General features: G+C 35.9%; 1 protein-coding gene across 13 annotated transcripts in view; it reads right to left on the reverse strand.

Annotated features, from left to right (window-relative positions):
- Positions 1–18,768, reverse strand: part of GTDC1 (glycosyltransferase-like domain containing 1) — a 460,141-nt gene that overhangs the window by 375,037 nt on the left and 66,336 nt on the right. The window contains exons 1-2 of one of the 13 annotated variants that reach the window (XM_010853696.1): positions 9,555–10,574; positions 8,045–8,086 (exon numbers count right to left, since the gene is read on the reverse strand). The exons of 5 other annotated variants lie outside the window; for them this stretch is intronic. Coding sequence is in view for 3 of the 8 variants with exons in the window: in XM_010853688.1 (XP_010851990.1) it covers positions 719–752 (34 nt within the window). In the remaining 5 variants the exon portion in view is untranslated. Of the gene's footprint in view, positions 1–718; positions 942–1,426; positions 1,832–8,044; positions 9,374–9,554; positions 10,575–17,383; positions 17,700–18,768 lie in introns of those variants that run through there. 7 more of the 13 variants (XM_010853694.1, XM_010853688.1, XM_010853697.1 and 4 more) reach the window with 7 other exon arrangements.

Below are 18,768 nucleotides of genomic sequence, written 5' to 3' on the forward strand. Positions count from 1 at the left end.
TTACCTGGATAAGAGTTTACTGGAATGATCTAGAGTCTGACTCTTGGACAACCCAAGATAGAAGAACCTCTAAGAATAAAAATATTCTGAGACTTAATTAATAAGAGCTTTTTTCAGTCTTTCCAAGGATTTCCCAAATTAATTATGACAAAAAAAAAGTAATTAGATTAAAGCTCCTTAACCTTGGTACATGGACAGCCTTCAGGAGTCTATGTACTCCTGAATGAGATATGCAAAATGTGTGGGTTTATGTAAATGTATTTCTCTCTAGGGAGAAGGTCAATAGTTCATGAGATTTGCAGAAAGGTCTATAATCCAAAAAACTGTCAAGAACCTCTGCTGAGTATCGTCTAAAATCTCACAGGCAGGTTGGAATGCATATAACAACCAGTCCAGGTTTGGGGGTTTCACCCCAGGGAAATGGTGGCGGTGCACAAACACGTGTAGATCTGGGGTAAACACCTTAAGAACACTCCTTTCTGGAAGAGCATAACATCAAGTGTAAACTGTAACTTAACTCACACAGACCCATGTTCTCTGTCTGCCATGCACAGTGAAGACAACGATATCGCCATACACCCAAGGGTGGATATTCTGACTTGCATCTTCTGTTTATATTAAAATCAGAATCCTTAGGTATATACACACTAGCAGGGTCAGAACTAACACAGCAACTCATCCCAAAAGAAGCCTACATGACAAGCAAAAAAGAGTTTACCTAGCACAAAAATCACAGGAGGAGCCAAACACATCTCCTAAAAGAATTGTTCAAAACAGTAATCAGAGTCGCATTAACCTACACCAGGAAAAAGAAACAAACAAACAGGTCAGAGAACCTTCCCTACATCAACTATGAACAAGATGGGAAAGCATTCGCAGCCAAGACAGGATCCGGAGCTGAGGTCTCGCCAAAACGACGACAATAATGAACAAACACCAAGAAGACATATATCAAGGGAAGAGGGAAAAAAAAACTCAAAATTGGTTTATTTCAGAGACTTCCCTGGTGATCCTGTGGTTAAGACTCAGCATTTCCACTGCAGTGGGTGCGAGTCCGATCCCTGGTCAGGGAACTAAGAGCCCACAGGCTGCAAGACCAATAAATAAATAATATGTGAAAGTCATAAAAAAATTTATTTTAAAGATGGCTTATTTCAAATAACAATTATGTGATATAGTCTCTCAAAAAAAAAAAAATAGTGTGTTTAACCATGTGTAAAACAGATAACTAGTGAGAAGGTGCTCTGTAACACAGAGAGCTGAGTCTGGCACTCAGTGACGACCTACAGGGTGGGAGGGAGACGCAGGTGGATGATACATGTATACTCATGGTTGATTTGAGCCACAACACAACACTGTAAATCAATTATCCTCCAATTAAAAGTTTAAAAAATAAAATTTTTGAGTAGTGTGTTTAGACATTCACCTCCTGAGCATCTCTCAGCATGGCTCCATCCGGTGCTGGGAATTCATCAGTGAATAAGACAAGTACAGCTTGCCCTGCTGGAGCTTAATTTTGGAGCAGAGAGGATGATAGAAGACAAATCTATCAGCAATATACCATTTCAATGTGTGACACGTGATACAAAGCAAAATGATGTGACCGAGGCATATGAAAACAGCCTGCATCTATCTAGTACATCACAGAGATGTTCACTCCAATTCTCAAAGTGAGTCAGGGACTTAGAGAACTGAGGCAGAGAAGGGACTGTGAGGACAGCTAGCTAATCAGACCTTTTCACTTCAGAGATGAGGTCAGAAGAGCTGTTCAGGAAGACAAAGAGTCACAACTTCATTATCTCCAAACATGAAAATCCACACTAGACTAGTTAGGATTTCATGATATACACTCAGTCTTTAGAGAGAGAATTGACAGGTTCTGAACAGCATTCCTGAAAACCTGGCTGACGACAGAGTACTTCATACCCTCCATATTTAATAAGGGGCAACCGTCTAGTCAAATCCTTCAGAAGGACGCACAAAAACAGTAACACTGGCTCAGCAGTGTCCAACTCTGCAATCCCATGAACTGTTGCCCGCCAGGCTCCTCTGTCCGTGGGATTTTCCAGGCAAGAATACTGGAGTGGGTTGCCATTTCCTACGCCAGGTGATCTTCCCAACCGAGGGATCGAATCCATGTCTCTTGTGTTTCCTGGACTGGCAGGCGGATTCTTTACCACTGAGCCACCTGGAAAGTCCAACACTGGTTACATGTGTATAAAGAATATGAGTGTTGGGCCTAACCTTTGAAATCATACTTTTTCAATTTGAACCCAGTAATGTGAAAGTGGCTCACTTGTGTCCAACCCTTTGTGACCCCACAGACTGTAGCCCACCAGGCAACTCCGTCCGTGGGATTTTCCAGGCAAGAATACTGGAGTGGGTTGCCAATTCCTTCTCCAGAGGATCTTCTTGAACCTGGGATTGACACCTGAGTCTCCCGCATTACAGGCAGACACTTTACCGTCTGAGCCACCAGGCAAGCCTGAACCCAGTAAACAAAGTGATAATTCAAAAGTTGTAAAAGTAATCTTGAAGTTCAAAAACAAAAATAAATAAAACAATACTGAGTAGGAAAAGGTATGGAAATCTATTTATATGTAAAGACATGCATAGAGTGATCCCGACTGGTGGAGTATCTAGGACTTTAGCCTCAGCTATAAGCTATCAACAGAGAAATATATTTTGTAAGTTTTTTTTTAAGTTGTTTGAGAACAAACATGTCAGAGATTTCAAAAGATCAGTGATGCAAAGTTTCCCCGAAGCTAGAAATCTATTTACACTATTTGCTTAACCTACAGCATCCAATCTAAGAAAGTAATCCTGAGTCCTTTTCTTTTGACTGTGAGCAGATTCTATGGCATCTGTCATCTCGCTGACCAGAAGTGATGCCGTAGACTTGACTACACGGCAGAGTGACCTGTTCCTTCCTCCTTGGTCAAGAGAGAGTCTTCTACCCAAAGCTATAAAGCTGTCAGGGATGTAGTAAACACTTTCCCTTAAACTTCTAACAAGTCAGAACTTTTCACAAAATTTACTCCCCAAAAAGGCTTATTCACATGAACTTGCTTTGTGTTGCCATCATTCAGTGTCTTCATTTTTAATTCAGTGGTATTTTTAGCCAAATGAAATGAAAATACAGTTTTTCTCAATCTGTCTCAGCTCTACTCTTCATGTTCTGGGACCCAATTCTTGCAATCCTTTAACAACTATTTATTTCACACCAAACTAGATATCTCCCTAAAGCTTACCAATCTAGCCTCCAGGCACATTTCTTAAATAAAAGCTGTAGATCTTTGTAAACCTAAAATTTGCATACTAAAGGAACAAATCAACTATCAAAAGACCTAGTAGTATATAGCAGTTGCTCACCTCTAAGCAGAGTTTTAAAATTCATTTTGATTTATTATTTTTTTAAAGAAACAGTTATTGACTTTTTCTCTTTGCAAAATACTGTTTAATGGCCTAGTTAAATTAGAGGTGAGAGTGTGAAGCAAGTGTTTTAAATTGGTAAATTCTAAATAAAGGTACATCAGTCAAAAGTTTTAATAAGACTCAGCAGGACAGAGAAGAATTAACAGTCTGTACGGTATCAAAAAGGAGTGATAGATAATGATAACCTTCATCATTTGCATAGGGATTTATAATTTCATTGCTTCAAGATTAACAAAATTATGTGGTATTTTGCCCATTCTTATCAAGTAATGGATGCCTTGGTTTGTATACATTTATCAACTGAACCAAGTAATAGAAGAAATGACTGAAATGTTATCAATTAATCTGCTGCATTTTTTAAGGTACTCCTAGGTACCAGCTATCATAATCTCTTCTAACCAATAACTGGGTACCCTAAAATAAAAACATAAGGTTTCCAACAGCATCTCATAAACAGCAAATTTAGAATTCTAAAAGTCCAGTAGGTTCCTAAAGTGGTTTTTTTAATTAGATACATTACATTCCTTTCTTTACCTTGTAGTTCAAGTCAATTGTTGTTAAATCGTTCCTTCCACCAAATAGTAACAAAAAATACAGATTGATGAATGTATTCAAGACATAGGGAGCATGTAGCTGGATGGAGAAACCCAAGCAACAGACACAAATAATGAGACGAGTTCAAGTAATAAAAGGATTCTAGGCTGGAGCAATTGTTTTCAATCATCACAGGACAAAAACAATACACTACTGTGGCCTTGCCTCACCAAGCACCCAGAATGTGTTCAAGGCCAGTGCTCTGCTTGGTACCCAGGTCTAATGAAAATCTGCAGAATCTACAACGGCTGCACAACAGAATCACCTGGAGGCCTTAAAACAAAACAAACTAAAAGGTAATACTTAAACCACATGATCAGAGATTTTGGTTTCATCAATAATTTTTAGAAGGTCCCAGGTGATTTCTTACACATGCAGCTATGGTTAAGAAATACTGCTAAGGGGCACTGGGTCTCAAAGTATGGTCCCTAGACCTGCAGTGGGAGCAACTGCAGTTGAGCACTTATTAGAAATGCAAATACCCAGGCCCCAACCCAGACCTACTGAACCAGGAAATCTGGGTAGGACCAGCAGTCTATATTTTCATGAACCCTTCAGGAAATTCTGAGATACATTAATGCTTGAAAAACACAGCTACAGAGTAAGAAGAATCTGGGTTTCAATCAACTCTCCACAATTTACTTACTGAATGACCACTGGTCAGCTCTCTAAACCTCACTTTCCTCATCTGCAAAATAATACACTCAGCTAAGATTTGTAAGCGCTTCCCTGGTGGCTCAGTGGTAAAGAATCCACCTGCCAATGCAGGAGTCATGGGAATCATGGCTTCCATCCCTGGGTGGGGAAGATCTCCTGGAAGAAGAAGTGGCCACCCACTCCAGGATTCTTGCCTGGGAAATTCCATGGAGAGGAACCTGGAGGGCTACAATCCATGGGGTCACAAAGAGTTAGACATGACTGAGCGACTGACCACGCACATATTATGTGCCAGAGAATGCACTAACAAACACTTTATATATATATTAATTAATTTAACACAACAAGTTACCAGGTAGATATTACTCTCATTTCTATCCATTGAACATTACAAAGCAAGGAAGCAGAATCAGAATTTGAACTCAGGATTTTCAAATTCGGAAATCCTTGCTCTTTCCCTGTTTCACAAAATATGCTGATCTGCTCTTTCTCCTTCCTCCCTTCCTCCCTTTCTTTCTCCTCCCTCCTCCCTCCTGTCTTCTCTCTTTCCCTCTCCCCTATTAGTCTCTGTCTATTTGTCTTTCTCACTTTCTCTGGAAATTTATTTTCCTACTACAAAGCTAGAGATTAACTAGCATGTACGGTGTGACTACTGCTATAAATCTGAAAGAAAAATATTAATATTTTAAAAATTTAAAAGTCATAGTAATGAAGTTACTAGATGTAGATACACACTTTGCAAAATACAGAAACACATATAATTTAGTTCTAAACTGGTAAGTCAAAAACAGAAGAAACTCAGAAGTTCATGAGACGAGCTCAGAGACCAAAGCATGACATCAGGAGGAAGTCCGACTTATCTTGAAACAGGATGAAAAGTCTGTCCAGAACAGGGGGAGAAACAAAGGGTTAGAGAGAGGTAGAAAACAAAGCTAAGTTCCGTGGGTCCTCACTTAGACTAAGAAAAATTTCACTTCAGTACAGTAAAGATACAAAATCTTTTTTCACAGAATATTTTTGACGCACTGATAGTAAAAACGTAAAGTCAAATCACATACTTATTCTAGGAAAAAAGGATTATACTGGAAAAAAGGATTATACTGGAAAAAAGTATACATAAAAAAGGCATTTCTATTACAAAAAATATTCCATATGCTCCACCCTTTACTGTAGTGTTTCCATGGGCTATTTTTATGCACTGCACAGTATTTTCAGTCATTCACTGATTCAATCAACAATGACTGATCTCTTTGAGTAAGCCATCAAGGATAAAAAGATAAATAAGATACTGACCCAGGGCACATGGAGCATTTATATTACACTGCAAATGTTATATGCAATATGTACATGAAGTTATTAGGAATTCCAAAGGTCAATTCTTAGGAACGACTTCTGTGAAATTCCTGAAAGTCAATGTAGTGTAAACTACATTCTGCAGTTAACATACCCAAGTACTTTGTCTATGGTAGCATCACAGACATCATTTCACAAGTGGAGTATTCCCAGGACCATCCATGTTGAGGCCGACTTACGGCTAAGAAACGCAGGCAAATGTAAAACCTAGAGGTGAGCTTTTTCCTTCATCATTCATTTCACTTTTCTTGAAGAACTAAAGAAAAAACTATTCTCAGAAGCCCACTGGAAGATTCTACCTATGTATTAATGCAGGAAAATGTGAGGCACAATGGGCTGACTGAATTCACTAGCATCTCTGTCAATGATAGTCCAGGGCTGTATAACATCTTATTTAATTTTACTCTAATCTGACAACCCCACAATGCACATTTGTCTCTAAGAACCAGTTTAGAAAGCATGTATTAATACATCCACCATACTATGCTTAAATGATGAGCTGCTATAGTTATTGTTTTCTTAGGATAAATCTGAACCAAATTTGCTATGATATTAGAAATTACACCATTTTTCAAGCTACACATATTTAAGAATCATCTTTAGTAACACTATTTATTAATAACTTATACAAACACAATGTATTCCCTGGTGGCTCAGCTGGTAAAGAACCTGCCTGCCAGTGGAGAGGCAACTGATGTGGGTTCAATCCCTGGGTCAGAAAGATCTCCTGGAGAAGGAAATGGCGACCCACTCCAGTATTCTTGTCTGGAGAATTCCATGGACAGAGGAGCCTGGTGGGCTACAGACCATGGGGTTACAAAGAGTCGGATATGACTGAGCACCCACACACAAACACAATAATCAAAGAACTGAACCCCAGAGTTTAAAACTACCTAGCAAACCACTAGTTTTTATCCCACATAGTATCTAAGATACATATAGTGTTAAAATTAAAAACAAAGGTATACAAAAACTTTCCAGTATTTTGAGTAACAAATTTCTTTGGCCCCAATATATCCAATTCATATTTTACTACAGTAGTTTACTAAAATTCAATCCCCTACCATCTCATTCTTTAGCAATATAAACTGCATATAACAATGTAGTAGAATTAAAAGGTTGGTATATGAGAGTAGTTCAATCTTGATAAAAGTGGTTGGGATAAAATCATCTTTTAAAATATTCAGACGATACCATCCAGATAGCCACATGCACTTGGATCTATACAGCTTAAAAAACTTGTTTAGATTTACTGAAGCTATACCTGCTGTCAAGGAACAAAAAAGTGATGAAGGTTGATCAAACGCCACTTTGCCTCCAGGATCGTGTTAATGTTTTCCACTAATGCCATCCTAAAAGTTAACAGTCAATGTAATCCAAAGGTTTCTCTTTATTTCTATATTTAAATCATCACAGGTTTGATCAAGCATGCAAATCCCTCTGGGCTCAGGGTTGCCATCAAAATGTCTTATAGGAACATTAAAAATTGAATGGGCATAAACAACTCCAGCAGTGCGAAGCTCATGACAGCATCACTGTGATCTCTGTGTTTCATGTGCAACAACACTGGGGAAGTTTGCAAGGGAATCTGAGCAACTAATTACTAGCTTTTGCTTCAGGGCAGGTGCGCTGATCTCTACAGGTGTCTCGGCCGCTGCGCTCTGCCTACTGCATTGCCTCTTGAAGACGTCCACTGTAACGACTTGCTGAAGCCCTGCAAAACATCTGAAAGAATACTAAACTGTTGGGAATTCAGGAAGAAACATGTTGTGACTCCTTCTTTAAGATACCACTGAGGAGAAATAGCAGTTGGAGAGGCTTTACTTGGTTTGTGAAAGAATAGTATAAGGCAGTATAAAAAGTAAACATAAAATTATATCTATCAATCACACACATTAAATGAGGATACCAATGTTGTCTCTAATAAGTACAGGCAGTTTTTCAAATACTGTTATTTTTTAAACAGGATATAAAAAAGCAAAAACTAAATAAATAATAAACTTACATTGGCCCAACTTTTTTCATTCATGCAAGAGAATGGCCAGTGCTAGGTATGCAATTTTCGAAGGATCAAAAAAAAAAGAGAGAGAGAGAGGTTACCCACTATAAGAAATTAGCAAACAAAATAGTCACCTGCTGACTGGGGAGGCATATATACCATTCACAAATGATGCCACATACAAGACTCATATTCCTTAAGATCTTTGCCATAATATTTCATAAGAAATAACACACAAAGCGGAGACAAATATCGCCTGCTCTGCAACTTGCTAACTGCTTAATCTTGAGCAAGAAACTTAAACCTTTCTGGGTTTCAATTTCCTCATGTAATAATAAACTAAACCCAACTCTTCAGGGGGTGCTTTTAAATAAGACAGTGTCTCTTAACTAATATTTGAGCCTGAGCTTGACTTATAGTAAGGGCTTAATAAATTATAATTAGCATCATAGCTTCTAAACACATTAGTCTCTTGTTCTTAGCAGAGCACTAACCAAAATAAAGCATCTTGGAAAGTAAACACTTATCAGTAGTATGCTATTCAAAAATTTGTTATATGGTACATTTTTAAAAATACAAATATTTGTACTTTTAAGCAGTCAACCAATAAGTAAACACACAAACACAACATTTAAACCATTTAACTAACTCTTTTACTATCTGAATAATCACTCAACTTGGTAAAAAGTTCTTATTTTCAATTTTGAAATTTTGTGAATAGTCACTTTTATAACAGTAAAGGATAGTTCTAATAATATTTCAAAATTCATCTTACTAAAGAATCTTTTAGGTAATACTCAGGTTAAGGTTCTTAAACAATAAATCTACTAGATTAAGAATATATTTTTACCAATTATTTTCATCCAAAATTCTCTATTTAGAGTTTTTCTTAAACTAAATAGAATTAAGAGGGTATTTCAGAACATCATTAATATAATAGGGTAACTAAAACATCACTTGTTTCTAAATTTTAATAAAAGCAAGAGTTAAAATTGTTTCAGACTATTCTCAAAGAGTGAAAAAAGTTTAAAGCAAAATGTGTACAAAATACATAAAAATAACATAGTATTCGAAAATTGAGAATAATGAGACCCCTGGGCATGATCAGAATATAACTGTTGGAAAAAATATCCCTCCCACTCTCAGAAGACTATTACATCAGAGGCTTATTTCTTCAAATCTGGACAACGCAATAACCTTCTGTTTTCTCTTCCTTTAAATCCTTCTTCCTCCGGTTCACCCTCCAGTTTTCACCGGCATTCCAGCCAGCTTGAATTTTAAGAACTGACTTGCTGTGCTTTCCTTCACTCAGACCTAATTATGTCTCATCCACACACAAAAATCTCTTCTAATGTGGAAGAAAGGCACATAGATACTTAAACAGATACATGTGTGCACACACACATGCATGTGCGCCTGCACATTCACGCACAAGTGTGCATGCACAAAGTACTAAGACAGGATAAACCAGAGGTCGATTCATTTTGCCGACCGTAAGTCAAGGAAGGTTTCATACAATTGATGGAGTCAGGTGAAACAGCACCTACAAAACAAATGCAAAGCTTCAGGCCATTAGCATCCATTACTAAGCCTCAATCTATCCCACTTCAGCTGCTTCCTGTACTCTCCTCACATGGACCTATATATCCCCATTCTCTAAACACAGTGGACACCTTGCAGTCACCTGACCTCTGCCAGTCCCTCTGCCTTGGATCCCTTTTTCATCTTCTTCATCTTTAAAGTTTAAAAAAAGAAAAAATACCCTTATATCCTTATATCAAGACATTCTCCCTTCCACTTATTTTTCTTACATGGTTAAATCAAGGAATCAAAAGGCTTTGGACTTTGCAACTGCAAGTAGGAAGACAGTATTAATTCGGGCAAAAATTCTGAAGGAAAGTGATTTTCCACTTAAACTGTAATTATTCAGGCAACACTTTAATCAAGTGAGAAAACTGAATAAAGATATTTTTCTCTCATGTACCCTTTCTCTGCTATACCACAAAAAATACAGGAATAAGACAAGAAAAATGAAAACAAATTTAAAAAAATAAAAATAAATAAAAGAAGATGGATGATTCACATAAAAAAAAAAGAAAAATGAAAACAATATGAGATGCAGGAAAAGACAAAGGGAGTTTCTAGTTTAACAGCAAAAGAAAAGCACACGACAAGAACACACCTACATAATGAGATGGAAGGAGAATGGCAGTCTCCCAGAAACATATATTCAAGAAAAAAAAATGGAAACAAATAAATTTCCTAATATGTTTCACCTTATAGAAAATTAGATTAAGAAGCTCCTGGAAGCTCCTGGAAAGAAATACTGAGTAACAAAAAAGCTATATAAATGAAAAAACAAAGCATTACTAACTTCATGAAAAACAAAAAATCAAAGGCATATTTCTCATCAGTTCATTATACTTCTTAGTTATAAATAATATCTGAAAAGTATAATAATGTAACACCAAAAACAAGTTAGCCAAAAGTTGTAATCTAACAATACTGTAATATGTTGAGAAAAGATGGAAGTATAAAAATGAAAAATCCTCTAAGTCTGTACTATAAAGTCAACAAGCAATATCCAAAAGAAATGAATCAAAAGGTAACTATATATATATATATGTAATTTAGCAATATAGAGATATATAATAATCAGAAGAAACAGATGAAAGGTTAGAGAAGCAGACTGGAAAGAGTGGGTAAGGCACAACTGTATTTTCTTTCTTTCTCAGACATGTGACATGTAGGATCTTCCCCAACCATGGATCAAACCAATGCCTCCTGCATTGGGAGCAGAGCTTTAACCACGGGACTGCCAGGGAAGTCCCACAATCATATTTTCTAATAGGCTATTCACAACAATTAGAACTTTAAACTAGGTAACTGTATTACTTTGACAAAATAAGAACTTGAAAGAATCAATCATGCTCACAAGAATAGTTCTGATGGTGTTTTTCAGAAGACTAAAAAGCAGAAACAATCTAAATGTTCAGTAACAGGTGACTGGTTAACTGTTCAGCTGCTAAGTCACGTCTGACTCTGTGCAACCCCATGGACTGGAGCACTGTACTGGCAGGCAGGTTCTTTACTGCTGGTGCCACCTCGGGCTTCTGGATACCATCCTCCCAAATGAGGGAGTTTTAAAAATAACTTGTGCATTACTTTTTTTTTTTAAGTGGGGGGAGGGGAAATATTGATTGGTTTTGAGAAGGATCATTAATCACCACACAAGTTCTCCAATTTATTGTTCTTATTAATTGATAAGAAAAAAGTTCTCCAATTTATTGTTCTTATCAAATTTAGTTCCATCCCACATTGTTTGTCTCTCTCAAGCTGACTTCTGAAACACTTTTTTCTTTTTTCTGAAGGCTTCAGGGAAGAAGGGTTTAAACAGAGATCTCCAGGATTTCTTAATAGATACACACTTATCATTCCAAAATGCCAGTTACTTAAGGCTTTCATTAGTAGAACATCAGTTACCCAGAGTGTTACTATATTAAATAAGCTTCAAATAGGATTATTTGTCTTTATGTGAGTTTAAGATTTCCAAATTAACTAGAAATTTAAATATGTTTGGTGGAGCAAATATGAAAAAACATTTCATAATGTTTGGCTTTTATTTAGAGCTAGTTTCGAAATGACTAATAAATGAAGCAGCATAAATTCTAGACAGAACATTTCTGGGCAAAATCAGAAAACTCCAGTCATTCTAATATGCAAAAGATTCTTAACTCTTTCCTATAAAAAGGAGTAAATGTTCAGTATATTTGATTTAAAAAACTAGTCATAAAAGGAATCTAATATTCCATTTTGGTGGGACTATTTTCTCCATGAGATCAACTGCTACTTCTCAGCTGCTTTAGAATAGACTACATATGAGTAAGAGGAGCCACAAGAACAGAATGTTATGAAGTAAAGAGCTATTTTATCCACCCTAACTCTCCTATCCCCAGAGGTCTGAGCAGTAGGGCGTAAGGACAAGGCAAATGGCCTTTTACAAAGCAAAGTTAAACTGTTTGTTGAGTGACAACTGTATGAAATAAAGAAGGTATTAAATTCTAATAAGAAGAACAGGATCTACAGATTTTTATTTCTTATATCATTTACCAACTTTTATAAACAAGGAGATAATACTTAAACTACTAAAGGATAATTTACTCCACAAAATAATGTGTCATGAGTTGGTTTTATATATTAAATTACACGTAATATAGATTTAAGTTATTACAGAGAGGAGGCAAGGCAGAAAAACTTGAAACCCAAATTTTTAGGAATAATACCAAATGAAATTCATTTGAGTTTCTCAAATTTTTTAATACAATAAAACATGTTCATTTTATAAAAAATCAATTTGCCATCAATTTGTCAAGAACATGTATCTTCTGCATTTAGCAAAACACACTAAGAATTCTAGAAAATGCAAACCAGTCTGAAATACAGAAAGGAGATCAGCAATTGCCTGGAAACTGAGATAGGTAGTGGGTGGAGTTGATTTCAAGGGGGCACAAGCGAACTTTCTGGGGTGACAGAAATGTTCCAAATCATATTATGGTCATAGTTACACAACTGTGTGCTTTTGTGAAAACTCATCACATTGCCCACTCAAAATGGGTACAGTTTATTGTAACTAAATAATACCTGAATAAAACTGATATAAAAATACCTTCATCATAGCTTATCATGGCTGACAATCATCCTAATTCATAATGACTTTTATTGTAAATTCACTGTGTTTCTGACAAACAAGGGTAAAGATACCATGAGTAAAAACCAGCTGAATGATATGATTGGTTTATAGTCACCACTATAGCTTATTACTGAGCTTAATACACTGCCACCCACACTATGCTTACCCCATATTATATTACTGGTTAGGTTTTTCTCCTCCTGAATAGAACTCAAGCCAAAAAAAATGTGCCATGTATTTATCAGCATCCTCTAAGATCTAGCTCAATTTGTTTCACAAACTAAAGGGTTTACACACTGAGTTGCACCATGAAATACTTCAAGCAAGTGATTATCATTTCTTCCTAATGCTATAAAAGCAAACAGCTTTCAAAATAATATAAGAACAGGTATCTTGATCTCTCATACTGGACAGTATTTTAGAAGATTAATCCAGACTTTTTATTAATCACATTTAAACTATTATTTCATAATTTAAAAGTTAATTTCTTTAATGGGTATTAAAGAGCCAACAGAACATATAAAACAAGTTACTGCATAAGAGTATAATATCTTTAAAGTAAAAATGTTACAATTTCTTTCTATTATGACAGTGTTTCTAGTGTATATAATTTTTACTAAAATGATTACAAATAACGTATCTATTTCTAAAAATAACACGATATATCATCTCACACTTAATAACAGAAATTGGTTAAAGATAACTTCCTTCACAAATCTTAACAAAAAACATTTAAATATTTTACTAATTATTATTTTAAAAATTAATTACAGAGTAATCAAGCCAGTGTGGTACTGGCGAAAGAACAGACAAAAAGATCAAAGGAACAGAAAAGAGAGCCCAGAAATAGACCTATACAAGTATAGTCAACTGATCTTTGACAAAGGAACAAAGGCAATTCAATGAAGAATGGTTTTTTCTACAGATGCTGATGGAACAACTGGACCAACACAGGCAAAAAATGAGTCTAGATATAGACATTATACCCGTCCCCCAAAAGATAACTCAAAACGGATCACAGGCTTACATGTAAAATGCAAAACTATAATACACTGAGAAAACAATACACAAGAAAATGCAGATGACCTTGGTTTGATCATGACTTTTTAGATACAACACCAAAGGCACAATGAGGGGTTGGGGAAGTGGGGGTGGGGGGTGGCAGGGAGGTTAGCTGGTAAACTGGATTTCACTAAAATTGAAAACTTCCACTCTGCAAAAGACCTGTCAAGAAAATAAGAAGACAATGCACAGCCTGGGCAAAAATATTTGCAAAAAAATATCTGATAAAGGACTCATCCAAAATATACAAAAACAAAAAATCCCTTAAAACTCAGCAATAAAGAAACAATTCAATCAAAGGTGATATACAGATGGTAAATAAGCATATTAAAATGTTCAACATCATATGTCATTAGGGAATTATAAATTAATACACATCTATTAGAATGGCTAAAATCCAAAACAAATACCTGAAATACTGAAGAGGTGGTGGAGCAACGGGAACTCTCCTTCATCTGTAGCAGGACTACAAAATGGTACAGCCTCTTTTGGAGTAGTTTGGCAGTTTCTTACAAAACTAAAACTAAATATGTTCTTACCATATAATCCAGCAATCATGCCCCTTAGTACTTACACCCACACAAAAACCTGCGCAGAAAGGCTTACAGCAGCTTTATTCAGACTGCCAAAACTTGGGAACAGCCAAGCTATCCTTCAAAAGGCAACAGGATAAACACACTGTGGTACTTGCAGGCAATGGAATACTACTGAGCACGAAAAGCAATGCGTTATCAAGCCATGAAAATACATGGGATAGTCTTAAATGGAAGTGGCAACCCACTCCAGTGTTCTTGCCTGGAGAATCCCAGGGACGGGGGAGCCTGGTGGGCTGCCGTCTATGGGGTCGCACAGAGTCGGACACGACTTAAGTGACTTAGCAGTAAGTAAAAGAAGCCAATGTGAAAAGACTACATACTGTATGATTCCAACTATAAGATATTCTAGAAAAGGCAACATTATTGAGATAGTAAAATAAATTTTTTAAAAAATCAGTGGTTTGTCAGGGGCTCTGTGGGAAAGAGAGGGAGGGATGAACAGGTGAATCACAGGGTATTTTTAGGGCAGTGAAGCTGTTTTATATCTTAAAAGGGTGAAAATATGTTTCATTATACATTTGCCAAAATACTTATAATGTCACAAAGAATGAACCTTAATTTAAACCAGGGACATTTGTTCATAATGATGGATCAGTGACGGTTCATGGATTGCAACCAATATACCACTCTGGTGGGGATTTGATGCTGGGGAGGTTAGGGAGGAGAGACCCTCTGTAACTTCCACTCAATTTTTCTGAACCTAAAACTGCTCTAAAAATTAAATTCATTATCTTTAAATTGATTGTATAATGAATCATTTTAAAATTAATTACATAAGAAAGTCCTTTACTTTTTAAAATCTAGATCTTGTGTATGCAGTTTAACACTGAAATACAATGCAATAGCTCTCCTGCTCATAAACCAGAAGGACCCACCTTTTCTTAAAACCATGTCAGATCATTTCAAAAGTGATTTTCTCCAAGAGAGGTTTATGGTTTGTGGTTTTATGAGAAATTCAACAAGCTTCCCATATTGAAGAGCAGTTCTTATTGTCAAAATCTTAAGTTTTACAATGACATCTTCACTTTTACAATGATAGTTTCAAAGGATTAGGTCCCCAATGCCAATACAGAAACACATGAACCAAGCAGCTAACATTCACCAGTATGTGTCGACTCTAGGATTTTACTGTATTATATACAATTGATTTCTTCACTTAATCTCTTGACATTTATTGCTTTCCTCTCCCCTTGTATGATAAAATTAATGTTTAAGGGCCTCACAATTCAAAAAATAATCATTAAGAATTAACAATATAAAAGAACATTAAATATAAAGCAAGTTTAATTCAGATACCTAATTTTTAAAACAAAAATTAAAATGTAACATTAAGTTCTTTTATCACTGGCTTCTTAATATTTTCACAAAGAAATCACCCTTGGTCAAAATCCTTGACCCTGATATTTTTAAGTCTGATTAACAGTTGGATCATTTAGGAAACAATCAAAATGGGAGTGTGGAGGATGGGGATAAAAGAAAGACAAATTCAGCAACCGAAGTTGAAGTCTGAGGAATGGTATAGTCTTAAACTCTTCATACATATGTGAATTGAAGAAAAAGAGAAGGCAGGAGTATGCTGTTGTTGTTTAGTCATATCCAACTCTTTTGTGACCCTGGGGTTGTACTCCACCAGGCTCCTCTGTCATGAGATTTCCCAGGCAAGACTACTAGAGTGGGTTGTCATTCCCTGTTCCAGGGTATCTTCCCAATCCAGGGATAGAACCCATGTCTCCTACATTGACAGGTGGATTCTTTACCACTGAGCCACCAAGGAAGCCCTGTTATAAGTACACAAACAGCTTTTACCTAGGCAAGGTGATTAGGGCAAATTATGTAAAACTGCCACAAAATGATTGATTACGACATTAAAACCATCTTGATAACAGACTTTTATTAAAGCAAAATTAGCATTCAAAGGATTTAAACCAACGATTTTTCAGAAACTACATATTAAATGTGAACTGACAGATGCCTGTCACCAATGGACTTACAGTCTCAATGCAAAGACACAACACACACAAGAGAAATCAGCATTAGTCAAGTGGTAAGTTAGCACTTGAGAGAAACATGAGAAAGAAAAATTATGGTTGAATGAGACATCTTTAGTCTGAATAATTTGGAAGAATGAGTTTCTATTACATGAGGTAGTAACCAGAACCACACTTTGCAAGGAACATCATAAACAATTTTATTTTGAAAGGGAATTTTGAGGTATTATTGTATCTAGTAAGCATTTGGAGTTCAGGAGGAGTCAATGCCAAACTGCTAATCCAGAAATCATTAGAATAGGAGGTGATGGATGATAACTAAATTTACTGTGGTAACCATTTCCTAATATATGTAAGCCAAGTTATTATGCTGTAAACCTTAAACTTCTATTTAAATCTCAATAATATTGAAAGAAAACCAAAAAATTAATAAAAATTAGACTAGAGGTGAAGATTAATGACAGGAGTACATGGAATCACTCAGAAAGACAAAACTAAGCCAGGGGGAAAACAAACAAACAAAAAAAAGGACTGAAAATACATCTTGGGAAAAGCTCCAGATTTGAGGGGTAAGTAGCTAAAGAGGGGAAGGGGAAAGTATAGACAGAGGAAATTTAACAAAAGGGAGGATGAGAGGGAGGCACAGGGAGCAAGTGAGCCAGCAGAGAAAGTTTAAAAAAACAAACAAAAAAAGACAGTAGGAAGACACTGTTACCCTAGTCGCTACTCCAGAAACAAACCAAAAAAAAAAAAAAAGAACAAAAAATAATGAATTCCTCATCATCAATGAAACAGAGACACAGCTACAACCACAAACCACAAACTATTTTTTAAAAAAGAAAGAAAAATCCACCAAATTATGTGATATCTGGAATCAAATGAGGAGCAATGCTGACAGCCAAACCACACCCCCTCAGATCTCAGGCAGCACAAAGATTTCCCGAAGGATGGAACAGCTCTAAACCCCATTCAAGGAAACTGATTAAAACAATAATGTTTAAGCATCTACCTAGGAGAAAATAAGAGATGTTCCTCTAGAACTTCATGGTCATACCACAGAAGGAGAGAGGAACCATCAACATGCTTTATCTTCAGCTTCCTAGCCGAGATTATCTGTGCCAAATGGGAGGAAAGAAGACAGGAAGGAGTTGTCACCAAACTGCCCCTATGACTCACAGGACCTCAAAGTTACAATGACCTTCACGGTACTGCAAACTGAGGTCAGACATATGCCGAGAGCAAAGGAGCCATCTTGGGTGAAGAAGTGTTTCAGTTAAAAAAATCCGGATGGAAGTGCAAACTGATGTCTTTTATTCTCACTCCCTATCACTGAATATTTGCATCTAACCTCATACTTTTATTCAGGCAATACCTGTTTTTAAAGGAATAGAGCCCATTCAAATATGAGTACAAACCAGAAATGAACCAGCAAAGAATTTATACTGAGGATTGGAGTGAAGGGACATAAGCAACTGGTAGATGAAAAAAGATACTGTCTTGGGAGACAAGGAAAAACTCACAAATAATTTTCCACAGCTTAAATTATAAAGAATATGAGCTACTTCAAAGTAAAGGGCTCAAAGAAAAGTATGAAATATCTAAGAGAAGATAAGACAATTAAGAGAGATAAAAAAGCAAACTGGCAAGCTAAAGAAGCTGGAGATTAAGAAAATGTATATTTATATTTATAAATATGTATATATGTGTGTGTGTGTGTGTGTGTATATATATATGTATGTCACAAAAGAAGCAACAAAAAGCAGAACACTTAATATTGAAAGTGAGGAAAACAGACAATAGGCTTGCAGAAAAGCACACAAAATGGAAAGTTTTGAAAGCTATATAAGAGATGAAATGAGATGATCAATATAGAAGATATCAATAAAAGAGATTCAGCCAATACACCCTTGACATTTTTGAAAAAGAGAAAAAATGAAACAAAAATCCAATATAATAAAGAAAACGTTCTCTTTTGGGAGGGTAGAAATAAATACTTAAAAAAAGAAAATGTTCCAGAAAAAATAATTCAAAACAATTAATACTAACACATATCCTCATGAGGTTACAGAATTTAAGAAAGATAAAACAAGAAACATAAATTATGTCAGTATAAAGGCAGAAAAAACAAGAGTGGCCTTAGACTTTTCTATAGCACCATTCACTAGTATCTGGAGATAGTGCAATGTCTTCAGAGTTCTAAGGGAAAGATGTAACATCCAATTATGTGATGCCCAACCAAATTGTCCATAAAGCACAAAAGAAGCCTACAAACACTTTAAAGCATTCAACTACTCAAGAAATTCAGCAACCATGAGCTCTTCTCAAAAAAAAAAAAAAATGTATATATATATATAAAAAGATTTATAAATAGTTATAGATAGGCTTCAGTTCAGT

Source organism: Bison bison, unplaced genomic scaffold (genome assembly GCF_000754665.1).
Source record: "Bison bison bison isolate TAMUID 2011002044 unplaced genomic scaffold, Bison_UMD1.0 scf7180017864330, whole genome shotgun sequence".
Lineage (NCBI taxonomy): Eukaryota > Metazoa > Chordata > Mammalia > Artiodactyla > Bovidae > Bison > Bison bison.